The 25,023-nt window shown below is 58.2% G+C and overlaps 1 protein-coding gene across 1 annotated transcript in view; it reads right to left on the reverse strand.

Moving 5' to 3' along the window:
• Window positions 1–1,724: 1,724 nt before the first annotated feature.
• The window catches only part of CCDC187 (coiled-coil domain containing 187), a 50,796-nt gene continuing 27,497 nt past the window's right edge, over window positions 1,725–25,023 (reverse strand). The window contains exons 11-26 of the mRNA XM_088792697.1: window positions 23,111–23,193; window positions 22,563–22,676; window positions 21,320–21,441; window positions 21,104–21,195; window positions 18,179–18,264; window positions 17,368–17,507; window positions 16,370–16,454; window positions 15,338–15,484; window positions 14,327–14,490; window positions 11,968–12,131; window positions 11,263–11,351; window positions 10,980–11,055; window positions 9,555–9,694; window positions 9,118–9,227; window positions 8,601–8,686; window positions 1,725–8,074 (exon numbers count right to left, since the gene is read on the reverse strand). Of these exons, the coding sequence (XP_088648823.1) occupies window positions 6,210–8,074; window positions 8,601–8,686; window positions 9,118–9,227; window positions 9,555–9,694; window positions 10,980–11,055; window positions 11,263–11,351; window positions 11,968–12,131; window positions 14,327–14,490; window positions 15,338–15,484; window positions 16,370–16,454; window positions 17,368–17,507; window positions 18,179–18,264; window positions 21,104–21,195; window positions 21,320–21,441; window positions 22,563–22,676; window positions 23,111–23,193 (3,563 nt within the window). The 3' untranslated portion in view covers window positions 1,725–6,209. The remainder of the gene's footprint in view (window positions 8,075–8,600; window positions 8,687–9,117; window positions 9,228–9,554; window positions 9,695–10,979; window positions 11,056–11,262; window positions 11,352–11,967; window positions 12,132–14,326; window positions 14,491–15,337; window positions 15,485–16,369; window positions 16,455–17,367; window positions 17,508–18,178; window positions 18,265–21,103; window positions 21,196–21,319; window positions 21,442–22,562; window positions 22,677–23,110; window positions 23,194–25,023) is intronic.

The following is a 25,023-nucleotide window of genomic DNA, read 5'->3' on the forward strand; positions in this document are numbered from 1 at the left end:
CCACTGGGTATGCATTCCAGGAGAGAGACCCAAAACAAGCAAACAAGTGAGTAAAATGGAGTGTAGGGGGATTGTAACAATGGCACTAAATCTTCTATTCTGAGGTTTGGATCTCTGGTACAATTCGAATGAACAATTTAGCTTGGGACTTTTTGAAAGCTTTTTCTTTCTATTCTTTGCCTCCTTTCTGCCAAATCTTAATGACTCTGTTTACTATACATTTACTCTGCAGACCAGTTTCAGTGGTTCTGTTTGGTTCGGCCCAGTGCTGGCCCTGTGACTTGGAAAAGGTTTTGCATCTGTGTGGGATCCATTCCTGGCTCCAACTTAAATTTACATAACATATGCAAAGGTCTCAATAACCAGTTTAACCACACCTTCCCCCACGCCCACGGACAAAGCTGAACCCAATAGAAAATTCCACTACAGGCCGAAGCAATTTACATTCTGGTTAGAAAATATAAAACTTCGGAGGAAACAAAGACTCAACGCAGTGGTCTCCAGCCGACTGCCCAGCTGACCCTCCTCTTACTTTAATAAGACTTCCTTCTGTATTTCTACCTGCTTCGTAAATGCTTTCACACCCCACGAGCGAGCTAGCTAGCGAGCAGCACAACAGAGAGTGTTATAAAAAGCAATAAAACCGGCCAGGGGCAGGGAGTGGGGAAGTCTCTCAGAGATGACCTGAGAGGAAGAAGGAAGTAAGAAAAGAGGTGAGCAGCCCACGCAGAGAACTGTAGGTGCAAAGGCCCTGAAGTGGGCACATTGGAAGAGGAGCCAGGAGGCCAGCGTGGCTGGAGCAGAGAAGTTAGGGGAAAGAGAGGGAACTAGAGAAGCAGCTGAGGGCAAGATCACGCAGCTCATCCCTAGCCAGGGAGGACCAGGCTGGGCCTTGATAAAGAATGTGATGGCCGTGGGACGGTTTTGAGCTGGATGTGGTTCTGGCTGCTGGGTGGTAAGGGCCATCGCAGCCCTGCAAGAGGTGGTGACACTCAGGCAAGGGGTGGGTGGGCGGTGTTGGTGAGAAAGCTTAGACTTTGGGGATATTTTGAAGGTAGGACTTAAGGTGGGTCAAACCCAGGGTGTGAGACAAAGGGGTTTGCCTGCAGGGTTTTGACCTAAGCAACTGCAGAATGAAGTTGCCCTTGGTTGAAATGAAAGACAGCAGGGGAGGGATCACCTGGGCAAGAGGAGAGCAGGTTTAGACGTGAGAGTGCAAGTCAAGAGCTTGTTTTGGACCTGTTGAATTTGAGAGACCTTTCCAACATCTGAGGGAGGTGTCAGGCCACGGGTTGGCTTTGTGAATCTGGAGCTCAGAAGGTAAGATAGACTGGTTGAGGTCTCTGCACCCAGGGGGTCCCAAGGCAGGGCCAGGGGTGCACTCATGAGAGAGAGAGAGAGAGAGAGAGAGAGAGAGAGAGAGAGAGAGAGAGAGATCTTATCCTGTCCCAGAGCCTGCAATCAAGTTTTGTAAACACCACAGGCCTGCTCCCAGCTGAGCTCACGGAGCTGTTACAGGGGAGTCTCGGTTCTTTTTGCCCCTGCAGGGAAGAATCAAAGGTCAGCAAGCTGATTAGTGTGCAAGCAGGTTTAGTAGTGATGCATCCTCAGGGAAGAGAACGGGGCCTAGCATGGGGGAGGGGGGAGAGAGAAAGGGGGAGAGCCAGGGCAAGAGTGCTGGAGGGCCAGAGAGAGAGAGAGAGCAGGTTCAAACAAAAAAAAAAAAAAAGGGGAGAGCTCAAGTCTAGAGGACTTAATACCGTGTTTCCCCCAAAATAAGACCTAACTGGAAAACAATCCCTAGCATGATTTTTCAGGATGACATCCCCTGAACATAAGCCATAATGTGTCTTTTGGAGCAAAACTTAATATAAGACCTGGTCTTATTTGGGGGGAAACGGGGTAGTTTGCTGGGTGGGGTAAGGGAGTTTCATATTGATTTAGTGGTAACAGGTGGTGCATGCTCTTCCAAGGGAAGGCGTGACCTCCTAAGATGGGTGGAGGTCTGTTGACTTCAGATCCTTATTTTGCTCCAGACTACCTATTGGTTGGTCAGATTCCTGGCTGAAGACATTTAATCAAAGCTAGTTATGAGCTTTTTCTGTAGGCACTACAGAGGCCCCACCCCTCCTCCTCCCGCATTGTCTATTAATAACTTCTACCTAACAGAGCATTAGGGAGGGGCCTTTGCTTGGGGCAAAGGACAGGACTGGCTAGGTGGAGGACAAATGCAGAGAAGCAGTTTGGTGTTTGATGGTTTGTTGGCTGGCATAATGTGGGTGGGTTGGATGAAGGACCATCTGGACAGATGTGGGACTTGCAGACATTGCTCTGGGATCTTGATGAGCCAGCGTGGAACAGGACTGACTCTGGACAGGTTTAGTGCAGGCAGTCACCAGACAGCCTTGTCCTCAGTGGCAGGAGAACTTGGTCCAGCAGGGACACAGCTCCATGTGGGAGGCTGGCGTGCTCAGGGAGCCAGACCCCGGGCACAGGTGGGCACCAACTAAACGGACACTGCTGTGCTTCTCTGGCATGTGTGCAGCTACCACCCCACCCCCCCCCTTGGAAGTGGCCGTCAAACCCTTCATTTATATTTATGAGAGTGGCTATTATGGCCACGCAGAGTAAGGAATCAAACCGACTTGTAAAGCTGGTCTGCTGACCTGGGATTTAAAGCGCTGAAGGCGCGTTCATGGGCATTTTATGCAGGAGGGACCGTTAAGTGGGGAAGCTGAAAGAGACAGATCACAGGAAAATTAAACGTGGGGTTTAACTGAGAAATAATCATTTTCTATGAAAGATAATGACTTCTCTGGAGACAGGAATCAAGATTTATTGGCCCAAGAGGTTACCGGGGATTGGAGCCGAGCCGAGCACGGTGAGACCTGGAGGGGAGTAATCCTGATATTGAAGTCTTGCTGGGTCAATATATCTGAATGCCTGAGTCCACGGCCCTGCGCATGTCACGTTGGCTGAGATTAAAAATGTCTGCCACTTTGGTGAACACACTTCTCTAGCCAGTCGTTTTATAGCCTGGCCTCCCTTGGACCCTGCTGTCACGTGAGGTGTGGTGGGATTCTTATTAGTCCCCCTTGACCAGCCTCCCTTCAGGGGCACGGGGCCACAGGCTGAGAGACGACTCCAGCGACACTGTGGCCTGCTGTCACCCAGGCAAGGTCATGTCGGAAGGCCCTAGTTCCAGCTGTGAGCATAGCCACAGGCATCATGCTAAGCCATCAGCACCCACCCCATAGCGACCAGAAGGGACACGACCAAATTTGAGGCAGGTCTGCAGGGTTTCGATGTGGGAGATTTATAACCGTGCCAAATGTGTGCATGTAAAATACATAACTCCTCTCACATGGCCTCATAAATCCAAAAGGGTCAGCCATAAATAGAAAAAAAATAAAAATTACAGACTAATTTGTTCAGAAAACTAGAAGGGAATCAATAAGAAAGCTGTAGCTCAAAATTTGGTTTCAAATTGTGTACACAGAAAATGAACACGTCCCCACTGGACCCAAACCTCTCCTGAGCTCTCAGGGGGGCTCGGGAATGGTCGGTGCCTCCCAAACTGTGAAACCCACTCATGGAGCATCAGCATAGGATGAAGGTGGGCCTGAGTGGCGCCCCAGAGCCTGGGGCCTGGGGCCTGGGGAAGGTTCCTGCAGTGTTCTCAGGGGCCTCTCACCAGAGCTGCAGGGTAGAGGACAGGTGGACCTCGGGGCTTCGCCAGGCCAGCTTTGGAGATGTCCGTCACTCTACACTACAAGTGCATGGAAGTCTGGGCTCCCCAGGGCTCCAGAAACCTCCCCAGGGCTCCAGAAACCTCCCCAGGGCTCCAGAAACCTCCCCAGGGATCCAGAAACCTCCCCAGGGATCCAGAAACGAAATTCAGTGAATGAGGTCCTCTCTCATAGCTGGGGAAGCCTGGGGCCCTGGACAGGGAAACCGAGTCCAGGAACAGAGATTCCTGGACTTCCTGCTGTCCTCAGCACAAGGAATGGACGTTCCTAAGGCCAACACCCTGCTCTCGGGATTCTGGACTCTCCATCAAGCAGGGACTTTCCAGTTTGGGAAGGGAATTGGGAAAGAATGGGTAGGTGGATGGAAAGATGGATGGATGGATGGATGGATGGATGGATGGATGGATGGATGGATGGATGGATGGTGGATGGATGGATGGTGGATGGATAGATGGTGGATGGATAGATGGTGGATGGATGGCTGGATGATATATAATGATGGATAAACTGATAGATGATAAATGATAGATACATGATAGATAAATGACATATTAGGTAGATGCTGAGAGATGAATTATAGTGACTTCCATAGAGCTCATGCTCATGTGCTCTTGCACGGGAGGCACACACTCTGCAGCATTCTGGTTGTACTGGAGAAGATGTAGCTCAGGTCCCCAGTGTGACCCAGAGACAAAGTCCTGGGGAACTGGCAGATGGGACATTTAAGTGTCTGCCATTGTCCGAGTCAGAGCACTAGTGCCCTGTGGCTTCCACCAGAAGAGAGGCTTGGCAGCAGCACTGCTCTGGGTGAGGGGGCAGGCTGCAGGGGCCTGCTCACAGCCCATCAGTGGCTTGTGTGGTGGCTCCTGCAGGCAGAGGTCACTGCCGTGGTACCCTGTCCTTCAGGTGCATGAAGGTCAGCTACCCTGGCCCTTACGTGGACCAGGGCTGTTCTACTGAGGCTGCCACAGGGCCCCTGCCCCCGGCCTGCTGAGAGCCTGTCCCCCTAGGGCCTCCATCTGGCAGGTCTCGTTTACTCTTCACGTTCATTTGCTGAGTTCTTTCCCCACGGAAATCCTCTTGATGCTGGGTCAGCATGAATTTCCTAGATGCTCGCCTGGGCATCTGCTCTGAGGACAGGAGGCAGTCTAGGGGAGAGGAGAGCTGGGGTGGCCCGCGTGCCGGGCAGGACCACCAACGCCTTTGAAAACGGCTCCGGGTCCATGCCGAGTCAAGGAGGGGCTGTTTGCCAATGGGTGCCACTAAGACACAGGCTCTCGTTTCCTCTGGAAGCAGTCCAGAGCACATGTGGGGAGGCCTGGGCCCATCTACCCTGAGGACAGGCCCGAGGGTTGGCTGTCAGCAGGTGAAGTGCCCTTTGGCCCTTGAGTTGCCACACCCTCTAATCTCTATACAACGCAGCGCAGGAGATGGAGACGCCCACCATCACCCAGCCACCGGTGACTGGCTGGGCACCGTGAAACCATCCAGTCTCTTGGCCTCCAGAAGTCGAACTTGGGTCAGTGTCGCCACTAATGATGTCCCGAGCAAAGCTGAGGGGCGTGCCAGTGGACGAGACCCCAGCCCACCTCAGCTCCTTGCTTCCCACTCCCCAAAGCCACTCTCTTCTTCTCTTGCTCTTTGCGGATGCCCCACCTCCACCCCATCCTGGCATGTATTCCTCACACGGGCTGGAGCAGAGTTTGTGCCCAGAGCTGTTCCCCTCCGTTCCTCAGGACTGCTCTCACTCAAGTCCAGAACCCCCACACCATTTTCTGGCCAGCGGCCTCTGGACGCACCCCACACTTTCTACGCTCCTGCCAATTACTGTCTGTGGGTCAGGACCTCTTCAAGAGCTGGGTAGAAGCAATGGACCCAGTGTCCAGAAAAATATAGACAGAGACAGTGTGCAGATGACGTCAGGGAGTCACTGTCCAGTCTTTGGCCTGCATCAGATGACCGTCTGCACAGCCAGCCTATTCCGAATGGCGGCTCTGCCCTGGGATAGTCCAGGCTTCCTAAAGCCTCAGCATGCACACATGCACGCACACACATACACATGTACACACACAGACACACAGACAGGCACGCACACATACACACGCACACACAGACACGTGCACATACATGCATGCACACACAGACACATGCACACACAGACACACATGCACACACACATACATATGCACACACACATACACATGCACACAGAGACACGCACGTACACACACATGCACGCACACACAGAGATACACACATGCACATACATACACGCACACACACACGCATGCACACACGCACACACTCACATGCACACAGATACACACATGCACACACATGCACACACACCTACACATGCACACACAGAGACACGCACGCACGCACGCGCACACACACACACACACAACCTTACAAGGGTATCACTGACATCTATGCATCACCATCCCCAACATACTCGGCTCAGAAGTCCCATCTTCCGCAAGACGGGCCAGCGGCCGCTGTGTGAGGCCTGGGGACAGGGCTAGCATTGGCCAACTCCTCCGTCGTCGAGCCGCCCGGCTGAGCCAGCTCTGAGAGCACAGCTAGCGTGTCGCACAGGATCCTTCTGCTGAGCTGGGTGGAGACCAGATCCAGCACCTCGGCCTGCTCCACGCCAGGGAGGTCAGTGCAGGGGCCCACGTGCAGAGCAGGAGCTGGGTCCCCGCACCCAGACAGCCCTGTGTCGCCAGCCGTCAACAGTGTTGGCAGATCCTCCCCGGCCACACAGGCCATTCTGGACATAGGTGGGGGCGGCACTGGGGCATCGCCTGCCCCCCCACACAAGGGAGACCCTAGCCAGCCAGGTTCAGACCACTGGCCTCCCACAGTTTGGTCCCCCGCAGTGGAACTCGATTCCTCTAATCTGTCCCCAAGGCTTCCACCCGGTGCACCTTCGCCCAGGCAGAGCCCAGACTCCTGGGGCCCCAGTGCCTCGGGCAGCCCCTCCTCAGATGAGGGCAACTCGCCAGTGCTGATGGAGGCGTCCTCTTCTGGGGGGCCCAGAGAGCCCCCAGGAGACATGATGTCTTCAGGTGGGGAAGGGAAGTCTTCTGAGTGGGGGCTGGCGGTGGCCCCACTCTCTGCTGAGAAGGTGGGAGGCGGCAGAGGGAAGGGGGCACCCCTGTGGGTGGAGGATGGGAGGTCGGCACTGCCATAAGACAGCACCTCATCCACTGGGGACAGGATCTCAGGCAGGACACCGCTGGCCAGAGGGGGGCGGTCTTCCTCAGGGACAGGGGGTGCTCCGCTGCCCCCATGCCCAGGAGCCCGGCTCTCGGCTGTCAGACCTGCCAGCCCACTGGGGTTCCCAGGAGGAGACTGTAGGCTCACGGGAATTTCAGGCTCTGGCGAGGCCTGTAGGGGCTTCCTCTCAGTGGATGGACTCAGGTCAGCATCCCAAGGCTCCTCTGGGCAACCAGGTGAGGCCTGTGGAGGCCCGGTCTTTCCTCCTTTGCCGAAATCTGCCCCTTCGGACCCCGAGGACCCCGAGGGAATGGAAAGGGAAAGGTCTAAGTCACTGGAGGAAGAGGCTTTGGACGGGGACGCCATGCAAGCAGCTTCAGGGGACGTCCGTTTGGCCTTTCCTGTGTTCGACCCAGTAGTCAGGCTCCCACTAGTTCCAGAAGCTTCCTGCCCCATCCCAGGGCCCAAAGAGGGCAGTGGCATTTGGGGCGCCTCGCTGTTCTCCAGGCCGGAGGCACCTCCTGCAGGCGCGGCGTGCCCTGAGGCCGGCTGGGCACCAGCTCCAGGCTCCAGGAGGTCATCCTCGTCCCAGACCTCGCTGGACGCCTCTGACAGTTCTGACCCCGACCTGGGAGAGGGGACATGGAGGAGACGTGGCTGCTGGTTGGCCTGCGGGAGGCCTAGTGCCAATTCTGGGCCTCCCAGCACAGTGGAGAAGCCCAGCAGGGGACTGGCCCCACTGCCCTCCGGCCTCTCCCAGGTCACCGGTCCTCCGCCCCGGTGCAGCTCCCAGGAGCCTCGAGGAGAGGACTCCCCAGACCAAATCAGGTCTGCGTCTGGGGTGTCCCCAGCTTCCCAGTCCGACAGAGAGACGGAGCTCTCAGAAAGCTGGACCAGGACGGCTGACACTTTCTGGAACTCCTGGAGGGAGGGAAAGGACAGGCTGCTGGCAGAGGAGGAGGCTCTGGACCGCACAGAAGACCCCGAGCAGGTCCTGGGGGCAGACTCGGAAGGGGAGCCCAGGGCCAAGGGGGCTGAGAGCTGGCGCAGGGGACTGCTCCGGTGCTGGGTGGGGGGTGCGGCCTCCTCAGCTGCCACAGGAGCTGCAGAGAGAGGGGGTGTGGGGATGACGCCAACAGTTCTACACTCTGTCGTCCCTGCAACGTCCCCAGTGCTGGGAAGGGCAGCAACCCATACCCCTCGGCCCCTGAGCCCGCCGATCAGAGCCAGAAAACCCAGATGGAGGCAGAAATATCCACGGGCGCAGCTTGTGGACCCTTTGATCCCATGGGGTGGGGGTTAGCTCAGGCCCACCCACCGCCACACGGAAGTGAGTGACGTCTGGGTGGATGTTTCCACGTCTCAGGGACCCGGGCTTAGAACTGAAGCCGCCCTTCAGACACTGAGCGGCTGTCTTTGCCTCTCTCTGTGTTCATTTGGGACATAAGCGGTCCAGACAGGGAGTCCACCTACAGTCATTCACCTGCCTCTCGGGACCCCATGACGTGAGGGGTGGCGAAGGGGTGGGCGCTGTGGGAGGAGGCTGGCTCTGATTTAGAAGCTGGTCTCGGGTGACCCTTAAGCAGGGCCTTGATGGTCCTGGGGCAGGGCCGGGGGCCCGGGCCTCACCTGGACAGGTAGTCTGGACAGGCGTCACCTGGGCAGCTTCCTGCCACAAGGGCCTGTGGGCGTCCTCCTGCCAACAGGTCCCTGTCCTGCAAGCACATCATGGACAAGTCCGGGGTGTCCCCAGGGGGGACCCCACCCTCCTAACCTCCTCCCAGCTCCGAGTCTCCAAAGGGGGCCTTCAACTTCCCCAAAGAGAGGCCAGTCAGGGCTCCGTGGGTGGGCCAAGGAACCCCGTCTTTAAGGGGTTCTGGCCTCAGTCCCCACTGTGTCAAGTAGCTGGGGGGTGACCTCCTGACAGGCTCAGAGGCATGTGCTCCCTGGAGGGGCCCCTCCTGCTGCCCCCACCGCTTATTTCAGACTCAGGTTGCTTGGGGGTGCACAGTGGGCCAGGCCAGCTCAAGGGGCTCCAGGACAGAGTGACAGGACGGGGAGTGCTGGCGGAAGCATCTGCATGCTCCAGGCCCCAACCCCCGCCTGAGGTGCCCCCAGGCCCAGGCAGTGCCCCCAGGCCTCACACCTCGGCTCCCCTGACCACCAGCTTTCGGCTTCTGGGGACTTCCCCCCGGGGCTGCCGACAAAGTCCAGCCCCGACTCCGCCCCTGCACGGCCTGCACCGCCTTCAGCCACCTGCTGGAAACACGATGGAGAAGTGCCACAGACAGGATGTGGCCACCTCTGCCAGCATCAGTCCAAGTCCCTTAGCTGTGGAGAAAGCCCCTCTGCTTCTGTGATCACAGTCAGAAACAAAGACCATCCCCCTTCAGAGGGCCCTGAGACCCCCATGCAGCAGACACCCCTCCTTCCAGCAGGCTCCAAAGACCCCCCCAACGGATGCACCACCTGGGAAAAACCAGAGTCTGTCTCATCGGCACCTCATCTGATGGTCGAGGTCACCACCCTACAAAGCCACACGTCAAGGGACAGCACGCAGTGCAGGGCCAAGCCCCGACTCACGCTGGCTTCCTGGGGGCTGCGGGGTCCCCCTCCGCCCTGGGACTGCTGGTTTGGGCCTTGGAAGCTCCCAGCATTACTTTCCATCAGAGCCCGGGTCTCCTCCTCTGCTGACGGGGGGCTGGGATTGGTCTGGGGGTCTCCTGTGAGGCAAAGGGATCGTCAGCGCCAACGGGCACAGAACACAGGACACAGAAGACATGGTGTCCAGGAATTCTGAAGCCACGTGAACAAAATCTTAAAATTTCAAACAGCCACACACTTACTTGTGTTTGGCTTGTGGGAGGACACAGAAATATGTGTTATCTACTCCTGAAATTATCCTTGTTAGATAGTTACTATAGCAAGTCCCCAAAAACCTTTCACAGGGAGGTGGGGCAGGGGCAGGCCTTGACCATGTCAAGGTCACCACAGACAAGCTGGAAGATCAGCGCAGTGGGGACAAAGTGGGGACAAAGTGGGACAAGGGGCTGCAGGAGGCCTTCGCCGGGGACTTCATGTCTGTACGTCATCACGTTTCTACACCTTCATTCCACCCTGAACCTGGCAGGTGTTGGGACACCAAGACCCAGGGTCTGTGACCATCCTGAGGCCACCAGCCTGAGGGGACCTGAGCTATCTGGCTAAAGCCCAGGTTTGTGGAACCGCTCGCCCACAGCGCTTGGTGTAGGTGAGGTGTTGTGGGTCATGCCAGAGGACCCCGGGCTTCCCGGGCTTCCATCACCAGGGAGCCACTGCTGGCAGTGTCCTGAGTGGAGAGCAGTTGGCGCCAATCAGACAGACCGTGCCAGCCTGGACTCACCACAGCTCCCCTCGCCCCGAGTGGTTCTAAGCCCTCCCATCTACACGGATCTCTCCAGCACTCGGTCACCAGGCCTGCTGGCTGGCTGGTGTGGAGAGTCTCCTGCTTGCTCCCGAGGATGGACCTCGAGAGGGGCTTCTGGACTTGGGGCCCAGACCCAGGGCTGGAGGGCGAGCTCAGGTGGCATCCTGGGCACTGAGACAAGGCGGGGGCCATGTGACCCCCTGGCTGTCCAGCCTGCTGTCCCCAACATGCCACAAATGAGTGCCCTCCTGTCCCAGAATTCAGTACGTGCAGAAATCTCGCGTTAGTTAATGAAGATGCCTCTGGCAATGCTGGTGTCCATGTCACTTAAAATCCATCCCAGGTGGACAAAGCTATGACTGCAACATCAGCAGCTTACAGTTTCTCCTTTTGCCAGAAAAGCCTCACTTTGCCCCGAAGACACAGAACAGGCGGGTCTCCCGCCTATGCAGGCTCTGAGGCCCAGATTGTGTGCTTTTCCTCCTGGGCCTCCCTGGTCATGTTGGGCAGCTGGCACGGCCTTGGAGGGGACCCGCTAGGTGTGGGGATCTTCTGGCAAGGCCACGCAGGGGAGGCCCTAAAAGCCTTTCCGGGGGACTCACCCGGGGGCGGCTCCTTCATCGGCTGGAACTGGAGCTGAGCTGCAGAGACGCTCCCCTCTGCCTCACCCGCCACAGTCTATGAGGGGAGGAAAGCCATGTCCAACAGGAGGAAAGACGCTGTCCTACAGGAGCCACCTGGGGAGAGGGCGCCCAGGACCCCCCCACACACACAGGAACTAAGGGAACACTGGAATCTGGGGTCCCAACCAAGATCAAGCAGAAGGAGGGGAGAGGTCCCCCAAATGGGCAAATGGAGGAAAGGGCTTTCTGGGGGGTTGCATACAGGAAAGGCTGGGCCCAGAGGCCATCCGACATCCAGAGAGGTCACCTGCTGAGGACTTGGTAGAGGGACACAAGGCTGCTCCCCAGACTCTGAAAGACACACAGACCAGGGATTTTGGCTTTGACCGGCCCTTGGGAAAGGCCCCCCAGGGCTCGGGGAGCCCAGAGTGCAGAGGAAGCAGAGCTGGTCTCTGAGGAAGGTTCCTACAGACCCTGTCCTCCTGCCCTTCCCTCTTGGAGCCACAGACACTCCCTCCTCTGGGACCCCAATGTTGTCCTCCTAACCCCTCCTCTACACCTCCCTCTCCTTCCCGGGGAAAGGTTACTGGCCTCCCCTCCTCCACCCTTAAGACACCAACGCCCAGAGACTTGGCTGCTGGCCCAGGGGTCTGTCCTACAGACCCCTCAACACTCTTCCCCATGCCTCCCAGACTCTGTTCCAAGGTGCCCTTGGGCTCTGAGACATTTCCTAGGGGTGACCCTTGGGGCAGGGGCTGGAGCCCTCTGCATCTCCTCACCAGCACAGCCATTCTGATCTGGTGACAGGGCCCAGTGCACACTCGGACACAGAGAGACTGGGGACGCCCTAGCACACAGCTCGGGTGCAACACAGCAGGACAGAGGTCTGTCTGACCCCGAGGCCGGACCCACTGAGGGAGCGACCGTCTGTCCTCCAGCTGCCACTGCCACTGGCCCGCCTGGTTACCTGGGTCCATATGGCTGCTGCTGTCCACCAGCTGGCCCCGGGCGTCAGGCCAGCCATGGTCTGCGGCTGTGTCCTCCCCCCATGCTGGCCTCGGGGACTGCAGGTGACTGTCCAAAGCTGAAGTTGTCCCGGGGGGTGTCCCATCTTGCTGTTGGGTGAGAAGCCTGCCAGGCAGTGCAGGGGGGCAGTGAATGTCCTCCCAGAGTGCCCAGCCCACACCAGAACACAAGTGGAATAACACGCGTCACTCCAGGGCACAGCTGTGGTCAGTGGCCGTGGTCAGTGCATGGGTAAAGGACAACGGGTCCTGGCCCCTCCCTGACCAGCAGCTTCCCAAGCAGGGGCCACGGCTGGGGGGGTGACAAGGCATGGGGCACAGCACTTGGCGTGGTGGGAGGGAGTTGGCCATCTCTCCCCTGGCACACAGCGGGGCAGAGCACACGCTCTGCCGACACGTCTGCATGGAGCCCGACCACAGGTCTATGGGGTGGCACCGTGTGTGCCAGTGGGGCTCACTGAGCTCTGGGAGGTACAGCGGGGCAGTGGCCTTGGTGCCACACACCCAGACCAACTGCCGTACTCTGGGCACACTGACAGGCAGCAAGAAATGGCCCCCGTCACAGCCTCAAAGACATGGCTGGGGGGTAAGCCTGGCAGGTGTCCTGACTCCTGGGTTTAAGGGCAACGCCGACAGGCTGGCCTGCTCTAGAACATTCCGCACGCAGCTCTCCAGGTGCAATCTGGCATTAACTTTTGTTCCCTGTCTCCCCAGGCTATAACTGGGTCCAGCTTGCTGCTCCCCCCAGGGTGGCCCTGAGTCTCTCCCCAGCATTCACACCATATCAGGAGTGAGAACAGGGTTTCGGGTCAGAGGGCAGTCCTCAGAGCCTTGAAAAGAGGAAACTTGGGGGCTGGAGCTCAGACCCTGCTTGGCAGGACGTGGTGGGCAGCTGTGTGTCCCAGATGCAGTCCCCCACCTGGCCCCTGGAGCGTGGGTGCTGAGGACAGAGCATGGGGACTGTGCCCTAAGCCCTGTCCCCATTACAGGGCCCTAACTCTCCCTGCACCCCGGGCCTCAGGCTTGCAGAGGGTGGGGGCGCAGGCACAGGTGCTAGTTCACAGGTGCACCCAGGCCCTGACCCACTGGGAGCTCCACTGGGCTGCGCTTGAACGAACAAAAGAATGGAGGACACCTGTTTATCTGTGTGCAGTGATCACCAGCAAAATGCTCAGTCTCTCTCAAGTCTCTCCTGCATATACACAGCTTCCCTGTTTTCTAACTTCGCATCGCTGGTGTGATCGGAAGGCACAGCACCACCCACGGCTGATCCCTGACCCCAGGCCCCGGGCTTCCAACGCTGGGCTCAGGGCCCCGCTGACCCAGCCCTATAAGCAAGCTCACGGGTACCAATATGGTAGGGTCACCCAGAAACCTTTTGAAAACCTGGGACTGGCTGGCAGTGGGTAGCGACGTGAATTATAGACCAGTGCATGTGAGATTTATTTGGGAAGTGCCATGAGGGGGAGGCCCAGTGAAGCTGGACCAGGCGGCTGGGCCAGGCGGCTGGGTGGGCAATGACTCCCTTTCCTGGGGAAGGTGTGAACACGGGCGCCACCACACTGGAAGAGGGCTGCTGGATGGGTGACCGTGCACCCAAAAGTAGGAAGGGGTCCCTAAGAAGGTTGGGGCCGCCCCTTCCTGGGGCCACCTCCTGCTTCTGACAGGTGCTGCCATTAGAGTCTGGCAGCCGGCCAGCCCTGGGGATGAAGCCCGAAGGAGAAGCAGCTGGGCTCCCTCCCACAGCAAGGCTCAGAGTCAGGGGGCACTGGTCATCGGGCACCCCTGCTGCCCCCCCCCCAGGTGACTCGGCCTGGGCGGGGCCTCTCTTGTCCCACCAGAGAGGCCCTTTGGCTGCAAACAGAGGGCAGCGGCCACGTGGCAAGGACTGTGAGAGAATAGCCACACAGGGGGTTGCCCAGCAGCTGGCTGGCCAAGCACTCACCGCCTGCGGCCCTCAAGCCAGGCCTGTCTAGCTGCTCTGTCTCAGTGCACTCCACCATGGCCTACGGACAGTGCCAGCCTGTCCCCATTTAACAAACAAGGAAATGGGCTCAGAGAGGGGAGGACACCCCCACCACACCCCAGCCAGAGGCACAGCTGGGAATGTGCAGGCACCTGCACCAGCCAGGGCATCTCTGGCCTCTGCCCCCATCCCCATGGACCAGCTAGCCGGAGCAGGGTCCCTGCAGGGCTCCTGCTGTCCCTGTTCTCCTTGGCAGTCCTGGCAGTGTAATGGCGCCTTCCTGGCAGGAAGGACTGTTAGTGGTGCGCCAGGGCCACAAGCGCCCAACAACTCACTGTGGGACTCGCAGGCTCTCAGGGCTTCTCCAGGGGCTGTGGCTTGGGGGGCTGCCAGGCCTGTGTGGTGTCGGGGGACACGAGGAGCCCTGTGCAGGCCCCTCTGGCTGCTGGCTTGCCTCAGAGCCCGCCTCCCGGGCAGCCTTGATTTCAGGGCTGGGACTCTAAGAGAAACAGAACAGGGTGAGCTGACACAGGCACCTCAGGTCCATTTCCTGTTCGGAAAAGTGGGTGCAGGCTTCACGTGGCAGCAGCTGTGGTGGGGCGGCCGACAGCACACTAGGTAGCGTGCTCCTACAAGCAGGCACCCGGCTGAAACAGGGGGGCTTACTTACCCTCACAGGAACCTGCCCCCCAGTGCTAATCGTTCCCCGACAGGTATAGACACGAGGCCAGAGCGGGGTCTCAGGGCTGCAACCAAGGCTGTATTGGGAATCCGACAGCCCTGGGTGCCCCCTCCTGCAGGCTGGCCTGGGGTGGGCAGCACTCCCACCTGGTGGTCATCTCACAGAGCAAACACTAACCTACACCAGGTGTTTCATGGAACCCAGTTCATTCCATCCTTACCCACCAGGTGAGGCCATCAGCATCTCCAACCTTCAGAGGAGATGCTCAGGCTGGGGACGGCCGCCTCCCCACACGTCCACGGCCTCCTCATGCAATAGCGGGCAGGAATGGGGAGCTGGACCACGAATGCTCTTGCAGCTCGGGCTCCCCCAAAGGGCTAGACTCCCTGAGGAGTCCCAGGCCATGTGCTTCTTCCTGCCTTGGAGCCCCCTCCACTACCACTGGGGGTCTGGCTTTTCCTCCAGGGCTCAGCCAAGGTTGCCTCTTCCAGGAGACCCCAGAGCTGGTGGCCACCCACCCACCCTCGATCTGTATCCCTCCAGAGTCCCTTTCCATCTGGGTCATGGGTGTTTTTACAGGGGACTTGCACATTCCCACAAAGCAGCCAGGTGACAAGGCTTTTCTGGCCACGGCGGAGCCTCCAGCCCAGGTGAGAGCGCCCACCTGAGGCAGCTGGGGCGGGGCCTGAAGCTCCTGCTGCAGGCGGGCCAGGGATCGCTTCATGAAGAGGGTGTCCCGGATGTGCTGCAGGAGCAGTGTCCTCTCTCGATGCGACAACAGGTGACTGTTCCGTAGGCATTGGATTTCCCTCTGAACCAGGCAGAGGAGGAAACATCAGCCATACCCCAGCCCAGCACAAAGGCACCCACGGGAGACAAATGCACTGATGAACGGGGTGCAGGGGACAGCCTGGCGCTGGGACTGTGTGGGGCCTTCCTCTGCCCCTCCACATGCCCCTGCCCTCTCAGCCTGCTCGACCAGGAGGCCCCGTGCACCTGGGCTCCCTGTGGGTCTGGCCAGCAGGAGGCAGGAGGGAAGGCTGGGTGCCCGTCCCTGCTCTCCCCACGCAGCCCTCCCTCTCCAGGTTCTGGGCACTGCCACCACCTCTAGAACACATCCCGTTGTTAAACTGTCCCCACTGTTCTCCGTCCCCTGCTGTGTGTCCACCAGCATAGCCCTCAGCAAAGGTACTTTACCCACACTGGGCCTCTGCACACCCACCTGGGGAGGTTGCAGCCTTCACAGGCCAGAGGGGGACACCGAGGCTCAGCAGAGCTGGCCCTGACCCAGCTTCCACCCCTGTGTCTGCCTACAACACCGGACTCCAGGTTTGGGTGGCCAGGCCCTCCAGCCAGCGCCCGCTCTCAGGTGGGAGACCGGGGCAGGCCCCCAGGCAGGGCCTGTGCCATAGGCCACCCTCAGTGCCATGTGATCAGTGGACCCCCCTCTAAGCCCTCCTCATGGTTCACTGGTCAGGGTCTGCCCTGCAGATAGTGTCACTGTGTTTTTCTGTCTGGGGCTCCTCCTGCCACCCGCACCCCACGCCTGCCACCCCACCTTCCCAATCCAGACAGGCCGTGTAGGACGGAGGTGAGAAGCCTGAGCGGCCCTGGACGTGGTGAGGGCTCGGGAGTTCTCTAGCCAGCGTGCGGCTGATCATACGGTCGCCATGGTGTCTGCCACCTGCCCACTTACCTGCTCCTGCTCCAGGTCGCCGAGGACGTGCTGCTTCTCCACCAAGGCTAACAGTGCAGTGTAGTGCCCCTTGCTGCCCAGACACCTGGGGGGGTGGGGTGGCAGGATGGTCAACCTCAAGTCCGGCAAGTGGATGTGGAAAGCCAGGCACGGCCAGCCCTGGCCAGCCAGGTGGACGTGGGATGACCCCTCCCATAGCAGGAGGCAGTGGTCATGCGTGGGCAAGCTGGGGAAGTCCTGGGGGCAGACGGTGACCCCAGCCAAGGCTGTCACTCTTTCTACCCCCTCACAACCCCTTTTGGGCCTGAGAGACGAAGGGAGGGCAGCACCTCCCACCCTGGAGCCCCAGCCTAGCCTGCGGGTCCTTTGGGGACGGGGTGCGCTGTGGAGTAGAACACCCACAGTCTGGAACGCTCATAAACTGCCCGTGGGGATCTTAGCTGCAATAACCTTTTGGAGGCCAATGTGGCAATATCAAGCAAGAAGCTTAAAAAATGCGTTCTCACTGACATGACAATTCTACTTCTAGGAATTTAAGGAAATAAGGTCTAGGATGGTCCCTTCTAATGCCACCAAGTTGGAAGCTACCAGAAGGTCTGGCTATAGGGGGCTGTTTAAGGAAATGTTGGTCTCTGCTGGGCACCCTGGCTGTTGTAGAAGTTACCAAGGGACACAGAAGGGTTTTCTGGACTTTTAAGTGAAAACTTAGGTCTTAGGTTACAAACAGCGTGTGCAGTGTATTATGCCTACTGTTTAAAAAGCCATGTGCCTATGTCCCTCAACAAGAGCCTTCAAGAAAGACTGGAGATTATAGGCAGAGATTATTGCGGAGAGGTGGGACGATGGGTGGTTTTTCAATTTATGTATTTATTTTTTGGTACTTCATTGCCTTATCTAACTTTCTGCAAACACCCGTCACTATTTGGATCAGTATAGTCTACATTCCCTAATGCTGTCGGAATGGGGGTGCTGGGGGGCCAGCACGCGCATGCGCTCACCCTCGCCAATGCTCCAGCCAAGCCAGCTCCGCACGCATGTTCTCCTCCAGAGCCTTCTCGCGCAGGTGCAGAAGTGCAGCCTGGTGCTGTGCACGGAGTTCTTCCTCTTGCAGACTCTGCTCCAGACTCTGCTCCAGCATCTGGAGCGTAAAGTGGTGGGAAACCCAGGGCAAGGCGCTAGAGGGCCCCACAGGGCTCTACTGCAGTGGGATGGACTGTTCTGACCACAGTTACATCACCGTTGCCAAGCTCCAGGCCACTCCTGAGACAAGCCTAGCTCCTAGCGGTGCTTAGCTCTGGGGAGGTCGCTGACTCCAGGAAGTCCTCCTGGACTGCCCACCCCACTCATCCCTATGGTGTGTCCCATTCCCGCCTTTGAGCTCCTGACGGCAGGTGTGGGTCCTTATCATCTTGGCCTGGTGCCCAGCACCAATCCAGTTCCGGGACCTGTTTGTGCTCTAGAGGGTTTGCGATAGGCCAGGCCACCTGTTCTGCAATGTGCAAGGTGAGCAGCAGGGCCAGCCCTGCCCAAAGCAGCCTGTTGAAATGCCTGCCCTCACCTACCTCCCGGGGTGGAAGGGGCTGGCTTGGGCTGATGTCAGTTGGAAGGGTGTGTGATGCCCACTGCAGGGAGAGCCTGCCCCAGCCCAGGACCCACAGTGGGGACCCCCTGGGAGCAGGCTCTCAGAGAGGCAGGCCTTGGCCCCTGACGGCCTCCTGGCAGCTGAGGGAGGCTTTGGGTTGTCCACGGGCTGCCAGTGCCTCCCCTGGACCCCACTCCTATGCCCCCTCCAGGAACATCTCCCTGTACCTGCTGGGTGGGGTGGTCCCAAGCGTAGAGCCTGGCCTGGGGCAGCTGGGAGTGGGCTTGGTCTGGCCTCCCTTCCTGCATGGGCTCTGAGGACAGAAAGCAGGCGGTCGTTGGTCATGTAGCGGTTCCAGGGACCTGTTCTACAGGAGGGTCTCACAAAAGCAGTATGTGTGGCACGGTTTAATGCCCCCACGTACACACAGCTTCACCCCAGACCTTCCCGAGGCCATGCCAGAAGAAATCAACTGTCTTCTTTTTCCTGATACGAAGTTCTGGTGTGTGAACCCACTGACTATGCAAAAGACCAGACCCAAGGTAGAGGATGCTCGGGGTTAACCGAGTCCAGTTACTTGACTCCCACAGGGGAGACTCAAGCCCAGAGAGAGAGAATGACCCCTTCAAGGTGCAGCACCAAGCAGGTGGGGTGACAGCAGAGCCCAAACTCCCAGCTTAAGCAGCTATCTGGCCACTGACCGCTGCTGGCCACTCGTGGATGATGGGTGTGATGGAAAACGGACCCTATGCTTTTAAAAAGGTCATATGAGGACTTGTGCTTCTTGCAAGAGAGTAAAAGGGATTGGATTGTGGATTTACTGTCCCACTAAGAAAAAAACTTAACGGAAAAGTACGTATGTAAATGCACCATAGAGATATAAATGTTCACACATCCACACAAGAAAGAATGGTTTTCTATATCAGGCAACATAACACAGTAATCCCCGAGGGACAGGAAACCCATGAGGTGAGACTTCTCATTGCTACTACTGGCTGCCTTGAGAGACGTTCTCGGCTGCAGTTCAGAAAGGGGAAACTGAGGCAGTGCCTGGCAGACCCCCTGGGTAGGGGAGTGGAGCTAAGGGTCTGGAGAGACCAAAGCAGCTAGAGCTCGTGGGACAGAGTCAGAGAGGGACGCCTGGAGATCTGTGGAGTGTCCTCCTGAAGCCCTTAGTAGAGAATTGGTCAATGATGTGCACATGGTGAAACCTCATTGCTGGGAAAAGAAACATCCAGAAGAACCAAGAGGGCTGGGGATTACATCTGTCTCCACTAGCCAGGCTGGAAAACCTTATGATTCGTGGGTTTTCGGGCAAAGCACAAGGAAGGTAAAAGAAATTGTCACTAGCAGACCAGCACTACCAGAAATGTGAAAGGAGGTCCTTTGGGCAGAAGGAAAATTATGTCAGAGAGGAAATCTGGGTGCCCAGAAAGGACTGAAGAACACCACATATTGGGATATGTATAATATGTATATATTTTTAAAAGATCGTTGAGTGTTTAAAATAATAACGATATATTATGGAGTTTATAAAATACTTAAAGTAAAGTGCATGCCAACAGTCACTTAAAGTCCAGAAAAGAAGAAACGGGCGTGTGGGTGAGCCTTCTGCCTAGGTGCAGTGGCGGTGTGTCACGTGCAGGTGGACTGAATATACTGGCACACACTGCGGTAAATCCCACAGCAACCCCTCACACAACAGGCACAGCTCCTAAGCCAGCAGCACAGACAGCATGGGACGGTGGCAGAATACTTGCTGAATCCCAAAGAAGGCAGAGATTGCCAGAACATATGAGAACAAACACAGCAGGGTCCGAGGACATGCTGCCTACGGGAAGTGCACTTGAAACAGAGACACGGGAAGCAGGTTAAAAGGGTGGGAGGGTTGTACCACGCCAACCCCAGTGTAAGAAAGCTGTGGGGAGCCAGATGAGCATCAGACAAAGCTGACTGCAGAGGATAAAGGGTTCAATTCATCAGGGGCACATAATAACCCTAAGTGTTCAGGGCCTGATACCAGAGCTTCAACATACACGAAGCAAAACCCGACAGAGCCTCAAGGAGGAGCGAGGGACAAAGCCACAGCTACTGGGCATTGTTTTAGTGCCCCTCCCTCCCTGACCAATGGGAAAGCCCTTGAGGATGGAATAGGGTTGAACAACACCCTACCCAACAGCAGCAGAAGACACATTCTTTACAAGAGGACATGGGACACCCACAAAGACAGACCGTACTGTGGGAAAGACCCACGTCTGAACATAGGTAGGGTCCTACAAAAATGCTTCGTGACCGTGATGAGATTGGACTGGAAACTGGTAACAGGAGCAAAGCCGCACAGCCGGGCGACTGCGTCAGGCTAGGTGCTCACACCGTCTGCTGCCCCCAGCTCAGCTGAGCTCAGAGCTCAGGGAGGTTTGCTCCCAGGTCCCTGCAGCCTGCACTAAGGGACCCTCACCTGCCAACATACAACACGGAGAAGGGACTTGGGCAGGACACTGATGAGCCAGCACTTGAGAGGTCGGTCGCAGGGAAAACTGCTCAAAGGGACAGAGGTGGGCATATTGGATGGCCTGGAAAGAGTGTGAGGGTCTCTGTTCCTGAAGGGGCCGAGATGGGCTGTAACCAGGGCTTCAGGGAGACGCAACAGCCACTGTGGAGGTCTGCCGGGAGCGAGCTTGGAGGAGCTGAGACCCTCTCAGTCCCAGAGTGTGATGGACAGGACCGGATGACACACCACACTCTTCCTTACTTGGCCCTTGGGCTATCTCACCTAGTGTCTAACCTAAAGTTTTCTTGCTGTAACCCAGGCTCGCAGTCCCCAGGTGTATGTGGGTGGGGATGGTGGCTGCTATGCCCCCTTGCTGTCTTATCCTAGTTACCCCAGGCGCAGTGGATACCCAGCTTGTCCCTACAAACAAGAAGCAGTGTTGCCCGAGGGTCAATCATATAGTCCTAGCATCAGACTTAGTTTCAAATCCTGGTTCTGCCCTTACCATGTGGCCTCGGACAAGTCCCTTCATCTCTCTGGGCCTCTCTACTGTGTGTCTGACTCAGTTTCTCCTGGGGGGTCCATGCAGGAACAGGCTCTGTCTGCTGCCCGGCTCGGGGATCAGCGCCTGGGGTGTGGCTAGTTTTGAGGACACTCTCACCTGCAGAAGCTGACTTGCCCACTGAACTCTGCCATCCTTCCTTGGCACCCTGGGAGGGCGCGGCAGCATCTGTGCCCAGGGGTGGGTGTGATCTGCCAGGTGAGAAAGAAGTGGGGACTCACCACTCAGCAGCACCAGTGCCCATGACTATCTGAGACCCCCCCACCCCGCCTTCTACGTTGGGCGTGGGCCATGGGCCCCAACCCTGGGCTGCACCTTGGTCTGGCTGTTACGTTGCTCCAAGAGGTCTTCAGATCCAGGTCCCCACACAGGAGTAGCTGCTCCAGCTCCGAAGCTATTGCTGGCCTGGCCTGGGTTTTGTGTTTCTCCATCAGCCTCTGCGAGGACAGGTGTGTGTGGGGAGGAAGAACAGAGCAGCCTTACAGCCCTCAGGCCAGGCCGGGCCCCAGGGAGGAGTCGGAGGCCGGGCAAGTCTCCCATCCTCCACAGGGGGCAGGCCCTTCTCTGCCCCCTCCTGTCCTCCAGAGAGCTGGACATGGCAGGGGTGAGGTGCCCAGCAGTGCAGAGCAAGGCCAGTGCTGGAGCCCCCCGAGTGTGGGGGATCAGACCGCCAGGGCCCGCTGTATGAAGGCCACCTGAGGAACTAGTGCAGGCTGCCGTGACTGCAATTACCCAGCAGGTGCGATGCTGGAAACAGCAGGAGAGGCCAGATGTGCCTGTGCCGTTGTGGGTCTGAAGGCACCTGCACGCGTGTGTGCACACATGGCAACTGCACACACGTGTACATACGTATCCACACGCTCCCTTGGGTTCGGTTACTCTCCTGGGAGCATCTCCCTAAGTGTGAGTGAGAACATCCCAACAGTCCCCAGACAAAGGCACAGAGAAGAGCCACTTCTGTGAAGGTTCCTCATGTCCCACCAGGTCACAAACATTACCTTCCTGGTCCTCAGCCCTCCAGCCCGGCCATGCTGGGGACCGTTTGTACCACCCCGAGAAGCCAGAGCTGCCTGTCCAATGGGGCTCAACAGGCCAGTGCGAGGGTGCTGGGCAGGGTGGGCTCGGAGGTGCGGGTCCCCTTCCCTTCCCGGGCACACCTGCCTGGGATACAAGCTTCCCACACACTTTAGCTCGTGAGCGCCAATGGAGAGCCTGCAGCTCAGGTGCCAGCCACTCCAGGACATGGGCAGGTGAGAGGCTCAGACGGTCATCTGTCACCCCAGCCAGGAGCCCCCAGGAAAAGCATCGCATATAGCCTACCTACCGGCCTCCGGCAGGCTGCTGCGCTCCCCTCTGGGGTGCAGGCAGGGCCCACATTTCAGGAGGTAGCATGTCTGGGAGGGTAGTACCCTCCTCAACTTGACCTTCTGCAAAGACAGGCAGCCCCCACCCGGCAAGGGAGTCACATCCACCTTCCAAGGGCCACAGGCTCCTCCAGGAAGGGGCACCTGGGCAGGCAGTGGGCATGTGTGAGAGTCTCAGCCACGGCCTGGCTGACCTGCAGCTGGTGTTTGAAAAGCAGCTCGTGCAGAGCCTTCTGTGTCTCCCAGACCTCCATCTCCGCCCGCTGCCGCAGGTGAGCCAGTGCCTGCTCCTGCTTCTGCTGGTCCAGCTGTGGGAAGGGCCCAAGCCTCAGGATTCTTGGGGCCCAGCCTGCTGCCCCCACAGCTCCCCGCAAACCCTCAGCCCGAGAGTGCAGGCAGTGCCACCTCTGAGAACTCGAGTGTCCCTCTGCCCGAGAGGACCCCACTCTTGACAAAGCCCCTCGTTCCTCCCCTCCCACCCGTGCTCTCCCTACCTGGAGCCTCCCCTTCTCAGCCAGGGAGGCTGGTGCCCTGGGCCGGTCTGACTGCTGTGCTCTCCGCCTTCCACCCTCTTGCCCAGCCTCCCCTGAAGAGCTGCAGCTTTAAAGTCTACGCTTCCCTGTGTTAGAGCCTCTTCTGCTCAGTCTCAGGGGGACAGGGGCTCCTCCCAGCTCACCCCAAATAGACAAGGCCTAAAGGGGACACCGCAGTCATTTGCCTGGTAGAAGGGGACGGGACACACCTTCAGTGACTGGAGAAAGCTCAGGGACTTCTGCTGGATGTTGGAGAGGTGCCTGGCATGCAGCCCGCCGTCCTCTTGCTGACCTGCGGAAAGCAGGGGGAAAGAAGCAGCTGGGTGCTGGGCGCCAGGAGCACCCTCGGGCACCCCCTGCTCAGTGCCAGCGCTGGGCACAGAGGGAGGAATCCAGGCAGACTCCAGTAGAGTCCTTTCCCATAATCAGGCCTCAGCCCCTGGAGCAGGAGACAGACGCTGCTGCAAGGCCTGGACCTCCCAGGGGCTCGCTCTGCCTACCCGCCTGGGCCACACTCCCCCTGGAGCAAAGACCCAGGTCTGCAGAGATAACAGGGGTCAAGAACATCAGCTTTGCTTCCAGGCAGACCTCACACATCATGCGTTTGCCCGGTGGCCTGGAACAAACCACTAGCCCATCAGAGCCTCTGTGGGAAACGGAGTTTCCCTGCTCCCTGGCAGTGAAATGACCTAATTAACGCGTGCTCCAGTGATGGCTGTTAGTATCCACTAGTGACAATCGTGGCGGGGGGCAGGGGGCGTATCAAGGCAGAGGCATAGGTCCCACCCGAGGGCTGGCCCCGCGTGTGGGAGTGAGAACCTCAGCCTCCCCCTGGGTTAGGAAGTCCCCGAGGGCAGTGGAGGGGACTCTTTCCTTTTGGCGCCGCCTGAGGCCCAGCTCAGGCCCTGCGGTTGGTGCTCCCGGCCCTGTGGAAGCTGCCTCTAGCGGAGCCTCCACAGTCGGAGGGGTGGCCAGTGTGCTCTTTCCTCCACCCTCCCTCCCTCCTCCTTTTTGGTCTGGTTCCTGGTGAGAGCTGGCAGAGGAGGGCATGGAGGGTGGTCAGCTCACACCCGGGCTCAGGCCACTGGTCTGAAGACGGCAGAACCCTCCTGGTGACTCTCCGATGAGTTCCCCAGTCACTGCTGGCGAGTGTGCAGACAGTAACACCCTCTCCTCTGAGCTCTCCTTTCCAGAGCAGAGCGACTCAGCTTCCCACGTTAGAGCCGATAAAGAGCTGGGAGTGATGGCTACTCCAGTTCCTGGGCGTCTCCACGGCAGCTGTGAAACCGTGAGGCACCAAGCCAGAGGAGAAGCAGGGGCTCTGGCTACTGCATGTACACTGAGCATCTGGGGGTGCTCAGGGGGGGCCCTCTCCTCCTTCCAGTGAACTGGCCTCTGTGAAGACACTTAGGAATTGGTTTCAAGTGTCTGTTCTGAGCTGAAGTTCCCTCGAGAAGGGAAAAATCCCCTCTTCCTTTTGCTGTGTGGCCCTTCCGAGAAGCTGAGGCCAGAGAAGGTGCCTGGTTCCCACCGAGCTGGCCCCCGCCGGCCTAAGTTCCCGCTGACCCTCCTCCAGGCACCTGGAAGCTTCCGAGGCCCAAGGCTTCAGCCCTTCAGCCCCAGGAGGGGAAGTTCCTGCCCATCTCTGGCCATGCCAGCGTCCCTGACAGGTCACCAGGGAGACATGAGCTCTGAGCTGTGACCCAACAGAAAGCAAACTGTCCCTGACAGCAGCATGGCCCTGGCTGGCCAAGCACCTGGCAGCCCCCGAGACTGCCAGAGTCACCCCACTGAGCAGAGAGTGACACTGGCCTCACTCCCCAAATTCTCTAAAGACAATTGGTGAGGAGCCCAGCACCGCATATCACCCCAAAGTGCCTGGTAGCTGGGCACCCAGAGAGAGGATTTAATAAATGCTGTTATTATGGCTCATGACTATGATGATGGCGACAAAGTGACCTCTCCATTCCAGGGTCGGGGGGTCATGGCCTCGCACCCCAGTGAGGCTGGCAGGATGCCTGTCCCGGGTGGGAGAGCCACAGAGTCTGACAGCCAGCGCTTCACTGCCCAACACGGCAGCCAGCAGCCACACACGCTGCTTCCGTGTGCACTTAAATTGAAA

This window comes from Rhinolophus sinicus, chromosome 16 (genome assembly GCF_057876585.1).
Source record: "Rhinolophus sinicus isolate RSI-liver-muscle chromosome 16, RSI-T2T, whole genome shotgun sequence".
In the NCBI taxonomy this organism is placed as follows: Eukaryota; Metazoa; Chordata; class Mammalia; order Chiroptera; family Rhinolophidae; genus Rhinolophus; species Rhinolophus sinicus.